Raw genomic sequence first — 22,529 nt, 5'->3', positions numbered from 1 at the left:
TTATAATCATTATCACCATAGTGTTTAAACCATCTGCCACTAATAGTAGGCAATTTCTAATGTTGAATGTAGCAAGAAACTGATGAACAATTAATATGTAGTTTTCTTGCCCTCTCTTTGATTCTATTCTGCGTATAAGCAAAATACTGTAAGAGGCTTGTCCTTGGATCTCCAAGGATCTTTTGAGCTGGCATTGGTTCATTGACACACAACAGTGCCATGTTTTCTGGTACTGCTTGTCCTCAAATGCAACAAATCAGCACTCCGGAAAGTTAGATGGGAAACAGCTTTCTCTCACATCTTACCTACATGTCTCAGAAGGGCTTACAGCTGTTCTAAGCATAGACCAAGCTCAAGCCTTGTAAACCCTGAGGTGACATCAAAGGATAGAGATCCAGTGATAACAGTTTCCACTCTTTTTTAACTGCTCTGTGTCTATAATGTTGAGCATTCCCGAGCAACATGAGTTAGGAAAACCAATCTTATAATCCCTTAGATACTCTCTCCCAACAATGCCCCCAAACTTCAAAAAACAATATTTCATTCAACAGCAGAGCTGAGTTTTCCAACTATGTATCCCCAGGGCCCCTCTTCGTGAGACTAGTAGTTTTATATTTTTGTTGGTAAAATGATTTGAGTTGTACATCCAAAATTTACAGAGATTGGGTTGAGACTGATGACAGGTTACCAGGCATGCCTGGTAACAGGTTCCTGAGAGCAAAGTTGGAGGCAGTTATCTAAAGCTTCATTGACCAACCTCCATATGAGTGGTTGGTGATGGTTGGCATTGGCACTGCCAGTGGGTATATCTGCAACACATGCAAATCTTAAATGTAAATGTTCAAATGCTGGTTCTCATTACAGTCGATCATCACTCAATATTTAAAAATAGCAGATTTGGGCTTAAAGCACCAAGCTGAGTGTCAGTGTGAAAAAAATCATGTCTTCCACCGTGACCTTGATGTATTTGATTCCTAGCTCTTTCCTCTTTGTTTTCAGAGTACATCTATTGAATAATATTGTGACCGGTTTGATCCTGGTGATCACAGCTGTCAACGTTTTCATCACTTCATTCTGGTTCAGTCCTCCCCAGGCCACGCTGGAGGACCAACGCCTCAGTCAAGTTGTTACCTGTACCAACTGTTAATCATCCTCTGCACACACAGTAAAACCGGCTGCAGAAAAAAAAATAAAGTACAACTGACCAAGTAACCGGCTCTAACACCCCGTTCTTTAGTTTGGCATCTTCCCATCGGCAGTGAGCGGATCTCGGTCTCTGTTGGTCACACACACTGACGGTGCTGTCCAGCGCGATGGCAATATCGCTTAGTCACTAACACTACACTCTAAAGCAATTAAAAATGTCGACCAACGGCTGCCGTCTCCTTCGGGATAAGAATTCTGCGGGACTTTTGCATTGACTGAAAGCTCTGGGAACATAAAACGATGTCCACGTGAACCATCAAACTGAACCACTCTTAAAGGTCACCGTTAAAAGGACGCGGATTTCAACTGCTTTATTCTAAAACTGCACCTTGCGAATTAATTTACCACCGCCCTTGGGAAAGGGTTGATTACAGCAGCAGAAGCCTCTCGGAGTCTTAAATAAAAACCCAGATGCTGGAAGTCTGAAATAAAACCAGAAATAGCTGGAGAAACTCAGCAAAACCTGGCAGCTTCTATACAGCGAATGCAGCATTCAACTTCCTGGGCATTCAACTGATGAAAAGTCAACTGGACCCGAAAGCTTGACTCTGCTCACAGATGCCAAACCTGCCGTGTGTCGCCAGCTATTTCTGTCTTTGCATCCCGAATTTTTTGTTTTTTTTTAAATGGGGTTGGGGTAGAATGTACTGAGAGATTACATTTGGCAGTAAAGTTCAAGTATTGCAGACTCTGTTTAGTTTAATCCGCTTGTGAATGCATTCGGTTGGCCAGATGTGCGGAGAACATGCGTCCAAAAAGCGAATTTATAGTCAAAACGCTATGCTGGAAATATTGGAGACTGAAATTAAATGCTTGCAGATAGCGAATCCGGCTCATCAGCCTCCCAACACCTTTCCGTTCAACGTCTTTGCCCAACAGAAGTTCTCTCTCCTCCCATGCTGTCTGACCTGCTGAGTACAGTTTCTATTCTGATTTTATTGTCAAGTTTATTGGTTCCTGTGATTTCAAATGGGAGCGCATCTCACGTGAAATTAACCCAAAGTCCTCCAAAACCGCGCATGCTAGTGGTTTGAAATAAAAGCAGAAAATACTGGAGAAACTCAGCAGGTTAGGCAGTATCTGTCGATAGAGAAACCGTTAATATTTCGAGCTTTGGGCGGAATTTCGGAACTGAAGAAGAACTTTGAAGAAAAGTCATGATGAATTCCAAACATTAAATCTGTTTCTGTCTCTACCTGGCTTTACTGAGTTTCTCCAGCATTTTCTGTCTTTGTTCGTCGAACTGCTGCCAGGGATTATTATATCTGACGTCGGTGTAAGTTTTACAACGAATTTTAAAAAAGAAACCAAAAAGGCTTTTTTTTTAAAGGATATTTAGTTGCAGAATTCTCTTTGCATTGATCAGTAGCAGCAATCCCCGGATTAACACTGAAATAACAGGCCTCTCCCGTGCAGCACCCTCTCAGAGCTTGCCACGCGTTGCTTGAGAGCCACATTTAGACTGAGCTGAAAATGTTCGAAATACGCAGCAGCTCTGACAGCGTCTGTGGAGAGAGATGAGGACCGTCTGATATTATCACTGTTCAGAGAGTGCTCCCCGATCAGCAATGCATCAACACAGAGAAAGTGTAGGCACATCAGAAAGTCATTGCTGCAAGCTTGTCGCAAGATGAGGTAGAACTGGAGCTCTTTCCGATTGAACATACCCTCGATTTTAGACCCAGAAATTGGTCGGTGATGTTCCGCATGATGATAGGACTGACATTATTCGACCCATATGAGATGTTTGAGCCAGATATCTGACTCACTGAAAATTAATTTGTTTTGTTTTACTTTTGCTTGCAGATTTTATTTTAAGACCTTTGATACAAATAAGAAAGGGGCCCTACAAATAAAGTTTTGTCCAAACTGGAGGTTGATGAAGGCGCACACTGCATTACTGAAACTGCTAGAAGATGATTAACAGGCGTCAAGTTTGACATTATGTATTCTAAAGGACTGGGATATGGGTCGCTGTTAGTATTGCTGTTTGAGGAGTGTCTAGGCCATAAACAACTGACATTATGGAACATGGTCGCGGGCAAGTTTAAGAAGGTAAGTATTTTAAAAATAAATGAGTATCACAGAGTCACAGCCCCAGTCGTTGGCCATTTGGCCCATCGTGTCTGCGTCTGCTTTCCCAATGATTGCATCAAGATGGTGTGGCTTGTATTCGACCAGGTCATCCACACAGAGCAGCACATGAACAGCTTCTTTACAGGATCAGCTAACTGGGAAAGAATCATTCTGTCACTGAGGGGAAAATATCCAGTGTCCGTTCAGGCAAGTTCCACACAGGGGAGGGGGAGGCTAGAGTGCTATGCTCTGTTTTCAAATAGTCGTCCCTTAACAGTACTCGGGAAAACCAAAGTCTGATTGAAATTCCGCCCTCTTAATCTTCGCAACAAAATTCACTTCGGATTAAAATAAAATCCACGGATTTTAGTTATGATCCCCAAGGGGCTATCTGATTACAGGATTCCCAAAAGCATCATAATTTCAAGATGTACCTCTCCTGGTTGCTGTGTGTGATTCCCCCTCCCTCCCCCACTGACTGGGAGGTGTACGTGCCCGCTTGGGACATATGGCGCTAGCGACTGAATTGGCAACTCGGGTTTTTTTGGGGTTGCTCGCTGCTCGATCCATCACGTTAGACGTCAGCTGTATCCATCGTGCCGACAGGTTGTGGAGGCTGTTGATGTGGGAGCCGGTGGAGCACGTCTCTGTTGTTTCCCTCTTGCTGCCTGTTGGCTAAGATTTCCGTGCCCTGTGTTTGATGTTGGCACAGTGCTCTGCTGCTACCCTGCTCGAGATGCCCGGGAGCCTCTCCTGCCGCTAATCCAGCCAGTCACCAAGACCCGAGTGCTGTGCACAACCACAGAAGCCTGGAGGAGACGCGGCTGTCTCACTGAGCTCTGCCCCAGGAGAGAGCTGGGGGGTGGGGGGGATCAGAGACCGTGTCTCACACGGGAATGGGTGCGGGGCAGTCCGGCTCGGTATCACTGCCCTACCCCGTCCGTTCAGCCACACTGTCAGCGTGCGGGAATAACCGGAGCTGCTGATCACCCGCAAGTCCCGAGCATGTATTCAAGCAAGACGAGTTTGTGAGACGGGGCATCTCGGTCATATACCACAGACTGTGCCCTCCAGTCCCGGAGGAAAGAACAGGATCAAGTGGTCGATCCCGTTTCCCCCCGCCGTCAGTCAACACCGAGCCCGCTGTTGTTACAGTGATAACCTTGGACAGGGAGGTCTGAGGTGCTGGAACTGGGATGGGATCGCAGCACTCCAGAGAGCTCGACATCTAACATTGCCTGGCGTCTGTTCCGTCCATTCAAAGTCTCTATGAAATGGAAAATCGCGGGATCGCCAATATTCTCTATTACTTGATGCTGAACGCACCGCTTTTGCTCTGTGTTAACGGTGAGTAAACTCAGGCAGTATCTCCTTCACTGGAGAGATGGGTGAGTATCAGTTGCTTTGCTCGGGATGAGATCACGGGGACCTACAGGCTGGGCAAAAAGCTAGTGGAAGGCACATCTGACCAAACGGCCCCGATGACCGGCAAAGTGCTGACTGCCCGTTGTGTAGAATTATGTAGTCCAGTTGAACCGGGAGCTGAAAATCCTGGGCGACAGCCTCAAAACACGCAGTCATTCAGCATTCTCGACTTTGAAGAGTTGCTGTTCTGTTTGTTCGGAAGTATTTGAATGGCAAAGTTAAAATATTCCGGCCGTGCAACACCCAGATTACAGACACTCCATTGTAATTCAGAGTTGCATTTGGGGATGAAATTGGAGCGAGCGGAAGGTTTTGCATGGGGGGGGAGATTTTAATTCGTAATGATATAATGTGGGTGATTTTATAATGTAGTTCGTGTGAGACAGAAACGAAAGACACTTGATGACTAATCGGGATTGGCTGAAATATTTCATACCTGTTGTGGACAAAGTTAAATTATGACTTAGATAAGAATTGAAACCATGTAGGTTACCCTCCAAATCCGCACCGCGCACTGATTGAGGGGAGACCACCAGACTTCGTTTTAATTTTGTTAACCATCGCATTATAATCTTCCCTGGTTTTCTTTTTCTCTGACAGCAAAATTTCTTGAAGTACCCCAGGATGTGATTGCTAAAGAAGGCGATGACATTGAGATGTCTTGCGCGTTCCGAGCCAGTGGGACCACCTCGTATTCGCTGGAGATCCAGTGGTGGTACCTGAAGCAATCCCCCCGGGAGATGGCACGCGGTGCCCAGGGAGCCAGGCCCAAGGTAAGGGCAAGAGTGGCGAACCTGGGTGAGGCAAAGACACTCACCTCCGAGGCATTTACCGAACCACTCACAACAGCATTAAGCTGAAGAAATCCCATTATAACAACGTGGCATTGACCGTTAATGATTGTGGGGTGGAGGGGGTTGAGGGGGGGGGGGGGAAGAGGAAGAGAGCTAAGTTTATTTCCAGTCAACACCTTTACCACAGCTCACAATAGCTAAAGAGAAAGAATCCCGGAAAGCCAGTGGTAGAAATCTTTCTGTCAACATGAAATAGTACATTTCAAAGTCAGAGCAATATTTGAGACCAGCCGCTGCTGATAAAGATGCGACGAACTGCAGACTCCGCGGAGCTCACTGTGGCTTAAAGCTTGAGATGGAAACGCACAGAGTTGCCCCAGAGTGAAAATGCACCATCGCGCCAAATTGTTAATGTAGTAATAGAGCAGGAGTGTCAGGTTTAGGGTTCCTTGAAGAAAATCCAGCTAGGTGAAAATGTTCTCGGTTTCAACAACAGCTAGGGATATGTTAGGATTTCAAACCCAATGCGGGCACAAGCTTATGGTGCTACCTGCCACACGCGGCTAACCCGTGAAGTCGAGTGCAGAACCTCTCGGGTGGGTGGGTGAGCGAGGCAATTAAGAGCCCGGAAAGCAGAAAGTCTGGGGTAAAAAGCCACCCAGTCCCTTGGATTGAACCTAGTGTTCTCATAAGGGCAGACTTGTCACCGGCCCCACGGTGAAGGTATGGGGAGAGCGGGAGAATATCCGCGCAACAACTTCAAGAGAACCACGGCGGGATAGTCTCAGAATGGGAATCTTAAGGTTTTTACTCCGTTCCGTATTCAAGTGGTGTAAAGGCATTCTAAAGCTGTCTCCAAATCAGACAAGCTTCCCATATGAGAACGTCCCAGCCAAGATATCCGGAACAAAATAGGTATAGATTGGGAATCGGAGTCTCCCCTTCATTCTAGGGTTGGTCCAAATCCATCTCCCTTCTTCGGGCAATGAGACAGGGCTCTGGATTAGTGATGCTGGAAGAGCACAGCAGTTCTGGCAGCATCCAGGGAGCTTCGAAATTTCCCTGTTCCTTGGATGCTGCCTGAACTGCTGTGCTCTTCCAGCACCACTAATCCAGAATCTGGTTTCCAGCATCTGCAGTCATTGTTTTTACCTCAATGAGACAGGGCATCAATCTTGTGGGTAGTTTGGGGGCAGAGGAGAGTTCAACTGAAAGGCCCAGGTTTCTGTGACAGGGCGAGTTCAGTTTGATCCCTTTCGGTAATTTCTCACTGATGGAGAACCTGTCACACTCGCTCCCTCAGACGTGCATTAATCATTTGCAAATCGAGAAGATGGCAACACTGAAATATATCAATTATACGTTTGTAATTGCATCAGTACACTATTATGTATAATACAATTGAAAAATTCCAATGTGCTGGCAATCAGCGGCGTTAATCACATTACAATTGCTGATGCTACACAAGCCTAACTCCAGAAGTGATAAAAACGGGCTGGAATCGGAACACTGGTTAAATGCATAATTTATGGCACATGGCAATCTAAATTATCGGGGCGGGGGGAGATCAAGATCAAGAAATGACATTTCACTCTTGTTTCTAATAACCTTTCCCTCCTGCTCATGTCTGTCAGAAAGATTTAAGTTTCAGTTTTGATTCCTTAGCCTGGGGGATTTGATACAATTTCTTTACTTGTTCCAGGTACCAATCAACAAAGATGCCACCAAAATCAGCGTAAGTGCTGCTTTCCAGTTCGTGCTATTAATTAACATGCCCCTGTTAGTAATCCTAAAAAAGCATTGCTCGCCCATCGCTCGCCACAGAATATTGTGGGGACGAACGAGCCACATTGGCGACGCTCATTCGCTGCTCAGTGCTTACAATAACTGGGAACACGCTGGATTCGCCTATCTACAGAATCCCTGCGTAAAAACTAGCCGCTAGTAACCGCAGCGATATAAAGAGAAAGCTCATATCCTCACTTCTCATATACTTTACCATTTCATTCAGTTAAATAATTTTTAAAATGGCATAATTCAACCCAGTCAGTAATTATTTTGCACTATTATTAAAACTATTAGTTTTGTAAAAAAAAAATGAAAAGTATATCCTATATTTAGTTTCTTTTCCCTAGACTGGACCATTAATAGTGTTGCATTACGGGTTTAATTGTTAATTTACTTTTTTTGCTCTTCTCATTGTTCATGCTGATCGCTGCCTAGTTTATACTGTTTCAGTTCTGTTTCTTGTGTTGAGGCTGATCTTATGCTCGTGTGTTTGGAGCCCCTTGTTCTGATCCAGGCTTTTGTTGCCTACAGACTGTCCGGGTGATGGGCAATGACATTTCGCACAAGCTGCGGCTCTCTGGCGTGAAGAAGGAGGATGAGGGTGTTTATGAATGCAGAGTAACCGACTTTATCGACGACGAAACTCAGGAACACAAAGCCCAGGCCACCTTACGGGTCTTAGCCCGCTACAGCCCGGAGATGCAAGCGGCCGAAGCTGTCTCCCACATTCAGAGTAACGGACCCCGGAGGGGAAGCGTGCATTCCACCTCGGTACCGGGCTCAGACAAGAGGCGAGTGGCAGAAGCAGGCCCTGGCAACGATACCGTCTCCTCAGCCAGTCCCGCCTCTGTCTCCCCACCCCCAGGCAACGCAGCCATGATTGGACAGCACACCTCCGGTAAGTTAGCTTACATTGCCACCGTGTGGGCACTCGCTCTGTACGAGCAACAAAGGTCTAATGAAAGCTATTCTGTTGTTATGTATTTCAGCAAAGCAGCTACAAAGTAACTTTTTCTGCAGCAAAAAAAGACCTAAAGCATGCATTATTCACGAGTGTGTGTGTGCGCGTGCGCGCTAATCAAATTAATGCAGACAATTGACAAAACACTGTGCTCGAGATTTGAAATGTTAATGGACAGGCTCAACAGGTCTGGTAGCACCGACGGAGAACGTATCAACTCGGCGATGTTTCGTCACAAATCAACTAAGCCGGGTTTCTAAATGAGTTCGCACATGCAGGTTATATTATATATATCATAACCACAGAATGCCTCGGTAAATGCTGCTACCACGTCCGCAATTGTCGAGATTAACCAGAGTGTGTCTGATCACATTGCCACCGGTTTGCTTAAGGAGGAAGCACTTGGTGTTTTCAATTTTGTCTTTCACAACTCCAGGGCTTTACAGAATACCGCATTTCATGAAGTACTTCGGAAATGTAGCCATAGAGTAGTATGTCAAAGGTATATAGGAAGAACTCACTGTAAGTAATCTAATCTAATCTAATCTCCCAAAAAAGCAATGAGTTGTTAGTCTGTTCTAGTTGGGTTGGGCAGAGCGTGAGGGAATTCCCCTGCTCCTCGAGTGCCATGGGATCTTCTACATCCAGCTGGGGGAGCATATGTGGTCTCAGTTTTAGAATTCAACTGAAAAATGGCAGCTCTGTCAGTGCAACACTCCCTCAACACTGACAGCGCCAGCCAGATTATATACTGAAGTTTCCGGAGTGTGACTTGAACGCAGAAGTGTTTGATGTAAAATTACTACCATTGGGCAAAGAATAGCACTTATTCGCCTGTTTGGAATTTTGCCTTTTAAAATTACGTCAATTACTTTCAAATAACGATTTCACCAATAAATTGACTTTTTTGTTTTTGCAATTAAGTGGTAATAATATTGATTACTGAATATTTGGAAACTTGCAGAAATGATGTACTAAAAATTAATCAAAGGTATTCGTAGAAAACATCAGCATGTGTTGAAATTCCTTAAGGAAACAAGGCAGGTGGATTTCTTCTCCCCAGGGACACAAATGAGCCACATGGGTTTTTACAGGAATCCAGTAATTTCATGGTTACCATTACTGGCTTTTTATTCCTGACAGTTTTCATTCAATTTAGTTTCTACAGTTGTGTTAGTAGGGTTTAAACTTGAATCCAGCAACATAGCCACTGAGCTACACTTTAAGTGGGGTGAGGGGGGAGCCTTTTATGATTGTGACCAGTTATCATAGAGAAGGAGGGGCAGCACAGTTTGGAGCTGTAGAGAGTCACTACATCAGGAAGATGCAGCACACCAAGTCCACCCATTTTCCCTATAGAATAATGTACCCTTTACGAGCAACAAAGATCTAATGAAAGCTATTCTGTTGTTATGTATTTCAGCAAAGCAGCAACAAAATAACTTTTTTCTGCAGCAAAATGACCTAAAGCTATGCTAAACTGTGTGCATTGAATTGTCAATGGTTATGAAAGTGACTATCAGTGTCTATAGCACAGGATCATTGCAAGCAGCCACAAAGGATTTACATGATATCAACTTGTGTGCATTACAGACATGCATTGATCAGCTTACTGAGATTCTGTGAACGTGAGCAAGCCAATTGATTACCTTTGGCAATACAGCAAGACACATTGAGACAGAGACACCAGTTTTATTAAAACATTGGATTAAGTCAATGGCACACATGTTGCTTTGAGGGTGTCTACAGAACATAAAATCAATCATATCAAGAGGACCAGTTTCAACTCTCTCAATGTGCAAACGATGTTTGGCAACAATCAGAAAATCTCGAACATTAAATCTTAATATGCAGAAAGTTGGTAAAGTGTTTTTCTCCTTCATCAGCCACCTTTGGCCTCATAGGGGATATAATCAAAATAATGGATGGTTTCTGGATGACAACATCAACCCTCTGTTCTCTTGCTAACAATCCCTGTGATTGTACACAACAGGAGCAGTGGAGACCTTTTTGCCCATGAAGTTAGCACCAACAAAACTCCTCTACATCTACATTAGTCCTATTTCCTGCACTTGGCCCATAGCCTTGAACATTATGACATTTCAGGTGCTCATCCAAGTACCTTTTAAAGTTTGTGATGCCTCCACCTCAACTACCCTACCACTCTCTGTTTGAAAATAAATTTCCTCAAGTTCCATTTAAACTTCCTGTCTTTCATTTTAAAATTATGCCCCCTTGTTATTGGCCCCTCAACTAAGGGGACCAGATGTTTTTTATCCACCCTGGTCCTTGTACTCTTATACAACGCCATCAGGTCCCCTCTCAGCCTTCTCTGCTCTAAAGAAAACAACCCGAGCTTATCCAGTATCTCTTCATAGCTAAAATGCTCCATCCTAGGCAACATCCTGATAAATCTCTTCTGCACCCCTTCCAGTGCAATCACATGCATCCTATAGTGTGGTATTCAGAACTGCACACAGTACTCCAGCTATGGCCTAATCAACATTGTGTACAGCTGGAACATAACCTCGCTGCACTTAGAATTCAATCCATGACTGATAAAAGCAAGAGTCCTATATGCTTTCTTAACTACTCTATTAATCTACTCTGCCACATTTGGGCATTTCTGGACAAGCACCCAAGACCCTTGTGTCCCTTTGAGATTCCTAGTGTCATGCCATTCATTGAGTACTTCCTTGTTTCTCAATTAATTCTCTCAGTCCATTATCCATCCCACCATATCAACCCTCTTTGCCTTTACTATGCTAGTAAGTCAGCACTAAATGTATGCATCCTTCCCTGTATGACTAGTCTCTTTGAATGTCAAAGTACCATTTCAGCATTTGATTTGTCTTCAGATAATAGTTGCAAAGAATCACAATTGTGTAAATCTTTCCTACTAGTGCTTTTCCTCAATTCTAGTATTCTTGTTCAGTGCCACCTAAGTGATCTTGCTCCCAATGTTGTATAAGCAACTGAGGTGGCCCTTGCCTCATGTTGATTTCTTCTTGTTCGGTTTGTGTTGTCTCCCTCCTACCAGCAGTGTTGTTCAGTAAGGAAGATAGTTTACACTCCTGGCAATATCCTGTAATTGTGACTCAGGTGATCCTCTTTACTTTCTTCTTCATTAGCTTCATCCTCTATGCCATTGGTTTCTGTGATAACTCTGCAGGAAAGGAGAATAGACTTTAAAATTGAGTGGGCGTTACCCCTATGAGATAAAGTTGTTCCAAGATACTGTCAAATTTGCTACCTTCCACTGTCAAATCTGAATGCTCCCTGACTTCCTGCTTCCTTTTAAACACTTTCCCTGTAAGGGAATTCTCTGTCACTTTTTGAATATAATGCCCCAATTAGTCCTACAAGAATATAGAGTAAATGAGGTTAACACTCAGCAGTAAAAATAATTTGATAAGTGACACAGAAGTGGTTGCATAATGACTTTGGGAAATATTAAGCTGGTAGACTTAAGAAAAACAGAGCCATTTTAAATGAAAAAGCTTTGTAAATGGCTAGTTATGCACACGTTGATTCAAAGTGGTAGAATATATTAGTGTCTGAGTAGGACCCTGAAGGAAAGTAATGTCTGACATGTTATCTTGTATAATGGTCTAGGGCATTGTCTACTGTCTCAGTGGTGAGAGGTTTGCCATTTATTGTCAGTGTCATCTATTCCTGGGTTACCTGATGATATTCATACCCAGGTCTGCTCCTTTTGCCTTAAAGTCACCTTTTGGAGAGATGGAGACTTCAATTAAGTTATGTGTTCTTTGGATTGGTGCTAGAATCAGCTGTTGTTTGGCCCATTTGTTGATGTTGTCATACTTCTTGAAATATATAATAAAAATATTGTTAAAACTGGTAGTGAAGTCAAGTGACAGTGAAATACTTATCCAGTGTCCTACAGACTGCTGCTGAAGTATGGACATTGTACAGTGTCATATGAGTTCCTGTGCATTTCAGTTGGGAGGCAAAACAGTAAACACTTCCCCAAAGCTGAAATATCATATAAAAATCAAGATTTTGGATGCATTTCTTTCTATGCAGATATGAACTCCATTGGTCAACTATGGCAAAAATAAGTCATAAGATTGATCGTTTACTTTCAAAATTTACTTAAGTTCAAGATAGTGTACTGAAATCTATGGAACTATTTACAGCCTATCAGCAGATGAAGATGTATGTTATTTACTGTTATTTGTTAAAAGAAGGAAGTTAGAGTCATCAGAGCTAAGAGCTCAGCCTAGCTATTAGATTTATGACAGATGTGAATAAACTTCCTTTGAGAAATTGCTGTGCAATTCATTGTGGGCATCACAGCTGAGCCCAGTTTCTTCCTCACCTAATATCCAGAACTGATTTTTTTGACAAGTGTATCTCAATATTGACCCCTGTTGATTTTTCTCCTTTCTATCCCAGATGTGTTGAAGCCAGTTGTAGTAGCTGGCTGCAATCAGTGAACACCAAAAATCAAATCTAGAATGTCCCCAGGCTGTTTGACTCCATTCCACATTGGCCACATAGTTCAAGTGAGTCCACCAGGAAGCTAAAGTGATGCACTATTTAGAATAACATCTTATCTGCAAATGTTGGAGATAACTAACAACAAGGACTCTGATACAGAAGGGTTTTTCTTTCCAAATAACAGCAAGAATACAAGACATATACAACAAATAGAGGTGCTTTATATTTATTCTAGTTTAATTTGGATCTTGTGAGACCATTGCTCTGGTTCCACTTATTCAGTGATTCTCAAAGTGTGGTCACAAAAGTCCTCCAGGTAATCCGCGGGTTGATACAAACTTACTAAAGACACAATGGCCAAAGCCATAAGAGAAACCAAGACAGAATCCTTATTTGCAACACTCAGTGTGTCTCACAATCAATTGGCTCTTGCATGAACCATCATAAGCTGGTGTAACAACAATGCATGTATGTTGCAAGATCTATGTTGCTGTCACAACATTCAACAGTGAGATGAGATTTTTAACACTTCACAGGCTGAAGACAAACAGAAGAACTTGATGAATGTGGAGCTTAGCACAAGGCTGAATCTCTTCAGCTTCAACTCAAAAATCCTTCGTTTCTTGGCAAAAGCAGAGCCATTTTTCCATTGACTCTGATTTTTTTTGTGTGGTGGGAAGTGAAGTGCTTGGAGTAGGTCTGGCTGTCCGAGGTGTCCTTGAACTCATTAAGTGATTTACAGATTAAAACATTTGCAATATCAAATTGTTCCACTTCTCTCGGCAACAGAATCGCAAACTTCATTTTTTGTGAATCTACCATTTTGCCCTTGGCATTAGGAAGCTGATTTATCAATATAAATGCATTGTCATGCAAACTAAACAAGCATGCATACATGCAAGCACAAATGCAGTAACATTTCTGAAATGTGTAATTTGCTGTCGGTTTTCAAATAATAGTTTGGTGTTGAGACAATATTTATTCTAATCCTTTCAAGGCTGAGATAGTTCCAGAGCAACTTTTCTTCCAAAGTTAATCATTTTCACTGGAAATATGTAGTGATTGCGAGCGATTTTTAAAAGATGCTTCAGTTGATTAGTGCATTGGCCTTTCTCTTCAAATCTTGATTTGAATCCAGCCCAAGCTGCTGGCATGATTGTCTTCTTTCTACCGACTAACGGCCCCAGTTGTGTGTGTTTTTGAGGGTAATAGGCATTCGACACAAATATGGCCAAAGTTGAGTATTAATTGGCACTAATTTGGCAATCAAAACTCAAAAAGGTTACACCGATGATTAATGTGAGAAATCAAACTTTGATACAGTAAGAATTCTCTTCTGACTTGCATTAACGAAAAATAATCAAACTAATGTAAATGGAGCTTTATTCTGTGTCTGACATTATTCTAACTTAGGTTTCTGTGCTTGATACTAAATTGTTGCCATGGAAAGTACAACAAAATTCCAAGAAAATCCCTCCTGCTTCTCACTCAACCTCAGTATGACATTCATCACCTCATTAAAGTGGAACTAGCCAATAAGGCAAGGACCACCAGTCCTACTCCAAACACTTCACTTGCCACGACACAAAAAAATTCAGACTGATTGAAAAAATTGGCACTGTTTTTGCCGAGAAACTAATGTTTTTTTGTCTGAGTTGAAGCTGAAGAGTTTCAGCCTCGTGCCAAGCTCCACATTCATCAATTTCCTCTTCTTTGTTTTCAAAGGCATTTACCCTTTTCAATATTGCTGTACAGTACTCAAAATGGATGATGTTGAATATGGAAATCTCAAGAGGAATAGAAACAATGCATTTATGAGACAGACTGAGAACTCAACAGCTTCTTAAACATTGTCATGCATTTGCTTTCTTCCAGATGGGAAACCAACGCAGACGCTAACTTCAGGTAAGGCAAATCATACAAGGTTGTTTGACTTCTTTGAAAATAACATTGTATGAGTTAAAATCTTTATATTTAGTTCAGCTAACGTAAATGCGTATGTTCTCTTCATTTTTGTATTGTGATATTTGTGTAGCCAAGCATTATTACTTGAATCTCACATTTTCAGTAAAGAAAATTTAGTTCTTTGGGATATCTGTATATAGGCATGTTCTTATGTCTGAATCCATTTGTTTATAGGAATGTTACAGATTTTCTTATAAAATATATTTATGTATTTATTCCAATTGAGGTACTTCATGTTTTAATCTGTCTTCCACTGTCACAACATTGCTATATTTTCAACTGCAAGACAGTGAAGACATTCTAGATAAGAGGAGCCTCATAGCCAGATCTCTTCCACATAAGATGATGTAATATTTCCATTTCGTGATACATCTTAGAACTGTCAAAATTGCAAAAAATAAAAAATGGCTCAATCAAGGCAAGTAAGTTAACCATATTATGTCTCTGTGCTGTGATTAGCATACATGATGCTCAGGTGACCAAGTGTCCTCCTTTCAGTTCTTCCTAACTGCCTATAAGGGCATTTTATATATCCAGGATATATTATTATTAAGGCTGTTAATTTACAAAGACTAAATATAAAATTCTGTTGTATGTAGATTGGGATTCTTGGATCTTTTAACTGTTGAGTTTCTCATTGTGTATTTCCATTTGGTTTGAGGCTACATGCTTATAATTAATAAGTCATATGCCATTTTCTTATTATTTATAATTTAGATTTAGATTAGATTACAGTGTGGAAATCTTAGGGATCTTGGGGATTGTTACTAGTATTTGGGAATCATGTACCATAATTCCAACCATTCTTCTACAAAAGAAAAATAAAATATTTTGAGAAAATTATATTTATTTGGCTGCTTTCATGGCTTCAGAATATCCCGATCCACATTACAGTCAACAAAGTATTTTAGATTTGTAGTCACTGTTGTAATATAAGAAAATATCACCAGACTTAATCATGATCAAGTGCAAAATACTTCTTTATATTTTGAAGCTGACCCAATATCTCAAAATAAATTACTATAAAAGTGAGTTATTATGATCTGTCTCACAAATGGAAATAAAATGTTGTTTCACTTCTGTCTATGCCAAATCTTTGGAAATTTTTAGGGATATATTTTCATTCACTATCTCAGTCACAGAAATTTCCACTTTTAGAACACAAAAGAGAATTTAAACCTGAGATTGTATTTCCCCTCCAGATGCATTCTAACACATTTGCTTTTTGTTTTATATTGCTTCTTAATAACTTCTATACTGTTGTCAAAGCTGTCTAAACCTTTGCAGAAGTTGCCTCAGCTGGTTCGATGGGGGATTGATTTTTTTTACCAGAGAATAGATATCGCTGGCTTGGACCTTGGTGGAGGAGTTTATGAATTCAGAAAAATGGACAGTGTTATATTTTGTTATGAAAAATGGGGACAGATAACATACACATTTTTAAAGGGCGTGCAAGGATAGAGAGACTTGGGAGTTTTGACCATTAATCAAAGATGGCAGGGCAAGTTAATAGAGCAGTTAATAAAGTGAATGGTATCATCCATATATTTTGAATACCAATACTGGAAGTAATGTCAAACTTTATAAAACATAGTTGAGATTTTATATCCATTTCCAGAAGCTACACCATATAAAAGGCATGAAGGCTTTAGAAAGGGTACAGAACAGACTTATTTATGAGAATGTTGCCAGGAAGAATGGATCATGGCAGATAAATGGGGGAAAGTATGTTATTCTTCTTAGGTAGACAAGCAGGAGGCTGGATGAACACAGCAAGTCAGACATCATCAGGAGGTGGAGATGTCAACGTTTCAGGTACAACTCTTATTCTGCTTAGAGCAGAGAAGATTGAGAGGAAGTTGAGAAGGGTATTTAAAATCATACAAGCATATATATTAGGAGCAAGAGTAGACCAATCAGTTCTTCGAGTACATCCACTAATCAATAAGATTGTGGCTGATCTTACTGTGATCTCAACTCACTTTCATGTTTACCCCCAATACTCTTGATTTCTTGTCAATCACCAAAATCTAACTCAGCCTTAAAAGCATTCAATCACCTAACCTTCACTGTTCTCTAAGGAAAATAATACCAAAGAGCAATGACTTCATGAGAGAAACACATTCTCCTCTTAAAAGAGAGACCTCATATTTTTAAATTCGTTCCAATAATTCTGGTTTCTCCCACAAGAGGAAATGATATTCCAGTATCCAGCCTGTCAATTCCCTCATGATCTTTGTTTCAATAAGATCTACTCTCAAATCTTCTAAATTCAAAGTGGCACAGTCACAACCTGTGGAACCTTTCCTTTTCAGATGACCCCATCAGCAGTCAGTTGAATGAGCCTTCTCTAGACCCATCCATGAAATGTGGGCATTACTGGCTAGACCTACATTTCTTACCCACCCCTAATTGCCCTTGTGAAGCTGGTGGTGAGGTAACTTTTTGGATCTCTGAATTCTGCATAGTGTACAAGCATCCATAGGAAGGTAGCTACAAAGTCATAGAGTCACAGAGATATAAAGCACAAAAACAGACTCTTTGGTCCAATTCGTCCATGCTGACCAGATATCCTAAATTAACCTAATTCCATTTGCCAGCACTTGGCCCATATCCCTCTAAAACCTTCCTATTCATATACCCATGCAGATGCTTTTTAAATGTTGTAATTGTATCAGCACCACCACTTCCTCGGGCAGCTCAGTCCATACACGTACCACCTTCTGCATGAAAATGTTGCCCCTTGGGTGTTTTTTATATCTTTTCCCTCTCACCCTGAACCTATGCCCTCTAGTTCTGTATCTCCCACTCCAGGGAAAAGACCGTGTTTATTTACGCTATCCATGTCCCTCATGATTTTATAAACATCTATAAGGTCACCCCTCAGCCTTCAACACTCAGGGAAAACTGCCCCAGCCTATTCAGCCTCTCCCTTTAGCTCAAATCTTTCAACCCTGGCAAAACCCTTGTAAATCTTTTTTGAACCCTTTCAAGTTTCACAGCATCCTTCCTATAGGAGGGAGATCAGAATTGCACACAATATTCCAAAAATGGCCTAACCAATGTCCTGTACAGCCACAACATGGCCTCCCAACTCCTATATGAAATGCTCTGACCAATAAAAGAAAGCATACTAAATGCCTTCTTCACTATTCTATCTACTTGTGACTCCACTTTCAAGGAGCATGAACCTGCACTGCAAGGTCTTCTCAAATTTAATTCAGTGAAGAGAAAGGACTGTAATTATATCCTTACCTAAATAAAGAGGCAAAGCTCCATATATCGTCCCAACAATCCCCTGTACAATTACATTTTCTCTACTTCTTTATTTCATTCCCCTCGCAATAATATAATAACATAAGAACTAGGAGCAGGAGTAGGCCATCTGGCCCATTGAGCCTGCTCCGCCATTCTATAAGATCATGACTGATCTTTTCATGGACACAGTTCCACTTTCCCACTACTCACCATAACCCTTAATTCCTTTGCTGTTCAAAGTTCTACCTATCTTTGCCTTAAAAACATCCAATGAGGTAGCCTAAACTGCCTCACTTCAGGAAATTCCACAGATTCGCAACTTTCTTGGTGAAGAGGTTCCTCCTCAATTTGGTCATAAATCTGCTCCCCCTTATTTTGAGGCTATGCCCCCGAGTTTTAGTTTCACCCGCCAGTGGAAACAACTTCCCTGCTGTTATCTTATCTATTGCTTTCATAATTTGATATGTTTTTATAAGATCCCCAATCATTCTTCTAAATTCCAGTGAGTACAGTCCCAGTCTATGCAATCTCCTCTCACAAGCTAACTCCCTCAACTCCAGAATCAACCTAATGAACTTTCTCTGCACTCCCTTTGGTGTCAGTACATCATTTCTCAAATAAGAAGACCAAATCAGTACACAAACAATGTGGCCTCACCAGCACCCCAAACAGCTGCAGCATAACCTCCTTAATTCTAAGCTCCATTCTTCAAGCAATGAAAAACAATATTCCATTTGTCCTCTCAATTACCTGTTGCAAACTGTGAACCATTGTTTTGTGATTAATGTACAAGACCCAGGTCCCTCTGCACTGTAGCATACTGCAATTTTTCACCATTTAAATAATAGTCCATTTTGCTATTATTCCTACCAAAATGGATGACCTCACATTTACTAACATTTTACATCATCTGTCACACCATGGCCTACTCACTTAACCTATCTATATTCCTACCACAGACTTTAAGTGTCCTCTGCACACTCTGCTCTACCATTCATGTTAGTATCATCTGCGAACTTTGGCACACTACACTTGGTCCCCAACTCCAAATCACCTGCATAAATTGTAAACAAATAAACAGGAACATTTTAATTACCTTCCTCATCACTTGCTGTTTTTTTTAACAAGTTATGTTTGGTATTCCAGGATATCTAGATCCATCTGTACTGCAGAGCTTTGCATTATCCAATTTAAATAACAAACTGCTTTTCTGTTATTGCTGCCAAAGTGGACATGTTCATAATTTCCTACATTATAGTCTACCTGCCAAATCTTTGCCCATTCACTTACATTATCTAAATTCCTTTGTAGATTCATATCCTCCTCACAATATACCTCCTTATCTATCAGGAGTTCTTCTCATGGATCCCTGTGGCAGTCTGCTGGTCAAAACAAAATACCTGAAAAGGACCCATTTATCCCTATTCTCTGTTTTCTGTTAGCCAACCAATCATCTACCCATGATAATTTGTTAACACCTACACCATGAGCTTTTATTTTATGCAGTTAACTTTGATTTAGAACTTTATCAAATACCATTTGGAAATCTTTGTACACATTCCCCTTTAACCAAGTTTCTTATTATTTTCCCAAAGAACTTTAATAAACTAGTCAAACTCAATTTCTCTTTCACAAAACTGTCTTGACTCTGTCTAATTGCATCAAGATTTTCGAATTTCTTTGCTCTAATCTCCTTAATAGTAGATGTTAGCCTTTTGCCTGTGACAAGTGTTAAGCTAATTGGTATGCAGTTATCTTCTTACTTGAATTGAGGAATAACATTTGTTATATTTTAAACTAATTGAACCTTTGCATAATCAAGGAAATTTTAGAAAAATAAAGTCAATGCATCTATCTTCTCCTTAATTAATTAATCCATTAATATTAGAACCATTGGATGAAGTCCATTATGTTCTGATGAGTTGTAAGCCTTTATTTTATTCAGATTTCTCATTACTCTTTCTTTTGTGATTGTAATTGTTTTGTTATTCTGTCTCTTTTACCTCTTGATATATAAGTATTTCTATGATGTTATTTATGTCTTCTATGAAGAAGGCAGATATAAAACAACTATGCAATAATATCCACCTTCCATTGTTTCCAGTTATTAGTTTGCAGATGCACTCAGCGGCTACTGAAGACCAATGCTCACGTTCGTTGCTATTTTTCTTTTTAAGTACTTTCCAGAAATTCTGACTATCTGTTTTTATATTTCTAACCAGCTTTCTCTTACATTCCTTTCTCTCTATTATATGTTTTTAGTCATTCATTGCTTTGTTTTAAATTTTGTCCGTCTTTTGACCTATAACTAATCTTCACAAATTACAGTTTTTTTCTTTCTCATAAGACAACCCCTTTATCCTGGAACGAGGCCAATAAATTTTGTCTCAGTGCATCTAGTGTAAGAATATCCCTCCTGAAAGAAAAAAAACAATTAAATAATTTTCAGTTTAGAAGAATGAAAGGAGATTTGATTGAGGTATATATGATGCTAAAGGTGTTGACAAAGCTGACCGAGTTTTGAAAAGATTTGTAGGTCAGGTTGAGGTTCTGGATGTAGGTTTGCTTGCTGAGCTGGAAGGTTCATTTCCAGACATTTTGTCACCCTACTAGATAACATTTGCAGTGGGCCTCAGGCGAAGCACTGCTGATAATTTCTGCTTTCTATTTATATGTTTGGCGTTCTTTGGGTTGGTGATGTGATCTCCTATAGTGATGTCATTTCCTGTGCTGAAGTCACTTCCTGTTCTTTCTCTCAAAGGGTAGTAGTTGGGGTTTAACTCAATGTGTTTATTGATAGAATTCTCATTGGAATGCCATGCTTATACCACCAATCATACTATTTACACAGCTAGAACAATTTAAGAGAAATAGTTTCCTCAACACACTGTAAATATAATCATTTCAAAGGCATATGTTTAGTACCTCAATTATTACAATTCTCGTGGGTGTCTCTATTTGGCTTGTCCTAGATTGGATGTGTTGTCCCAGTCGAAGTGGTGTCCTTCCTTATCTGTATGTAAGGATACTAGGGAGAAATGGTCTTGTTGTTTTGTGGCTAGTTGATGTTCATGTATCCTGATGCCTAGTATTCTGCCTGTTTGTCCAATGTAGTATTTGTTACAGTCCTTGCACGGTATTTTATAAATGACATTAGTTTTGCTTGTTATCTGTATAGGGTCTTTCAAGTTCATTAGCTGCTGTTTTAGTGTGTTGGTGGGTTTGTGGGCTACCATGATGCCATGGGGTCTGTGTAGTCTGGCAGTCATTTCCAAGATGTCTTTGATGTAGGGGAGAGTGGCTAGGGTTTTTGGACATGTTTTGTCTGCTTGTTTGGGTTTGTTGCTGAGAAATTGGCGGTCTGTGTTCATTGGTTACTTATTCTTTTTGAATACACGGTATAAGTGATTTTCCTCTGCTCTGCGTAGTGCTTATGCAAAACTGCGCAGAACAGAGGAAAATCACCTAGACCATGTATTCAAAAAGATTGGGTACCCAATGAACACAGTCCACTGATTTCTCAGCAACAAACCCAAACAAGCAGACAAAATACGTCCAGAAACCTATATCAAGGGATATAGGAAACTCTCCTTTCACTATATTTGTAATAATTGAGGTACTAAACATATGCCTTTGAAATGATTATATTTACAGTGTGTTGAGGAAACTATTTCTCTTAAATTGTTCTAGCTGTGTAAATAGTATGATTGGTGGTATAAGTGCAACAAAATATAATGGAAAAGCATACATAGTCCACTCCCAAATGTAGTACATTCTTTGCTGCAGGTTAAACTAAAACTGCCATGGGTGCTGTCAATGGTATAGCTGGGCTAACTCTCTTCAGGGATATACTCAAATTATATGGGCAAGTGGCTTAGATTGTAAGCTCTCCATTTGTTCTGTTTTGAAATGTCAGAAGTATTGAACTAGCCCCACGCAAAGTCAGTTTAATCTAGGTATGTAGGAAAGTGTCTGTTTTACTGTACACTTTCACTTACATTAAAATCAAACAAAAGAAATTAGATGTATCCTGTGAGCTTTCTTTGGACCAGTCCAAAATATTAGAAAACAGACAAAGAGCAAATGCTTGCTCAGATTTAAATGCTTGATAATCGCTGCGTAATTCTGGGTGTGATTCAAGCCAGTGGTCATGCGATAAGCTCAGAGGGGAGAGTTGGAGAATTAAGTGTTATGTAGAAAAGGCGAGAAAGTAAAGTGGAGCGTTATCAGATCAGCCATGATCTTATCGAATGGCAGAGCAAACTCGATAGACTGAATGCCCTACTTCTGCTCCTGTGTCTTATGGTCTTACATAAGGCTTGTTGAGGGTGATAGGCAAGGGAGTACTAATAGGAGGACAGGAATGGTCATATTTGGTTGGCTGAGGGTAATTGGGTGAAAATGGTGGGTCAGCTGGAAAGGGTACAAGGTGCTGGTGTGTGTTTCAAAAGTGATTCATACCCTTTTTTGCAGCTGGTTCTGAAAATGCATTGGCGCTAAAAAAGCAGTTCCTGAAAGTTGGAGAAACATTGTTTGGGTTGGGTGGAATTAATGGTGAGTAATGGTTAGTTGGCTAACTAAAGGGACACCCT

The 22,529-nt window shown here is 40.7% G+C and overlaps 2 protein-coding genes across 3 annotated transcripts in view; both read left to right on the top strand.

Annotated features, from left to right (window-relative positions):
• The window catches only part of LOC122558381 (ninjurin-1-like), a 41,736-nt gene extending 38,914 nt beyond the window's left edge, over positions 1-2,822 (top strand). The window contains exon 4 of the mRNA XM_043706889.2: positions 1,000-2,822. Within this exon, the coding sequence (XP_043562824.2) occupies positions 1,000-1,147 (148 nt within the window). The 3' untranslated portion in view covers positions 1,148-2,822. The remainder of the gene's footprint in view (positions 1-999) is intronic.
• Positions 2,823-3,471: 649 nt separating this feature from the next.
• The window catches only part of vstm2b (V-set and transmembrane domain containing 2B), a 66,988-nt gene continuing 47,930 nt past the window's right edge, over positions 3,472-22,529 (top strand). Inside the window, exons 1-5 of one of the 2 annotated variants that reach the window (XM_043706888.2) lie at positions 3,472-4,629; positions 5,308-5,480; positions 7,204-7,236; positions 7,821-8,187; positions 14,590-14,619. In XM_043706888.2, coding sequence (XP_043562823.1) covers positions 4,557-4,629; positions 5,308-5,480; positions 7,204-7,236; positions 7,821-8,187; positions 14,590-14,619 — 676 coding nt within the window. In that variant the 5' untranslated portion in view covers positions 3,472-4,556. The remainder of the gene's footprint in view (positions 4,630-5,307; positions 5,481-7,203; positions 7,237-7,820; positions 8,188-14,589; positions 14,620-22,529) is intronic. The other variant, XM_043706887.2, reaches the window with a different exon arrangement.

Source organism: Chiloscyllium plagiosum, unplaced genomic scaffold, assembly GCF_037043375.1.
Source record: "Chiloscyllium plagiosum isolate Xiang-an unplaced genomic scaffold, Cpla_swu_hap1 HiC_scaffold_17, whole genome shotgun sequence".
NCBI classification, from domain to species: Eukaryota; Metazoa; Chordata; class Chondrichthyes; order Orectolobiformes; family Hemiscylliidae; genus Chiloscyllium; species Chiloscyllium plagiosum.
Note: the sequence above shows the minus strand (reverse complement) of the source record. Positions and strands in the feature narration are given on the sequence as shown.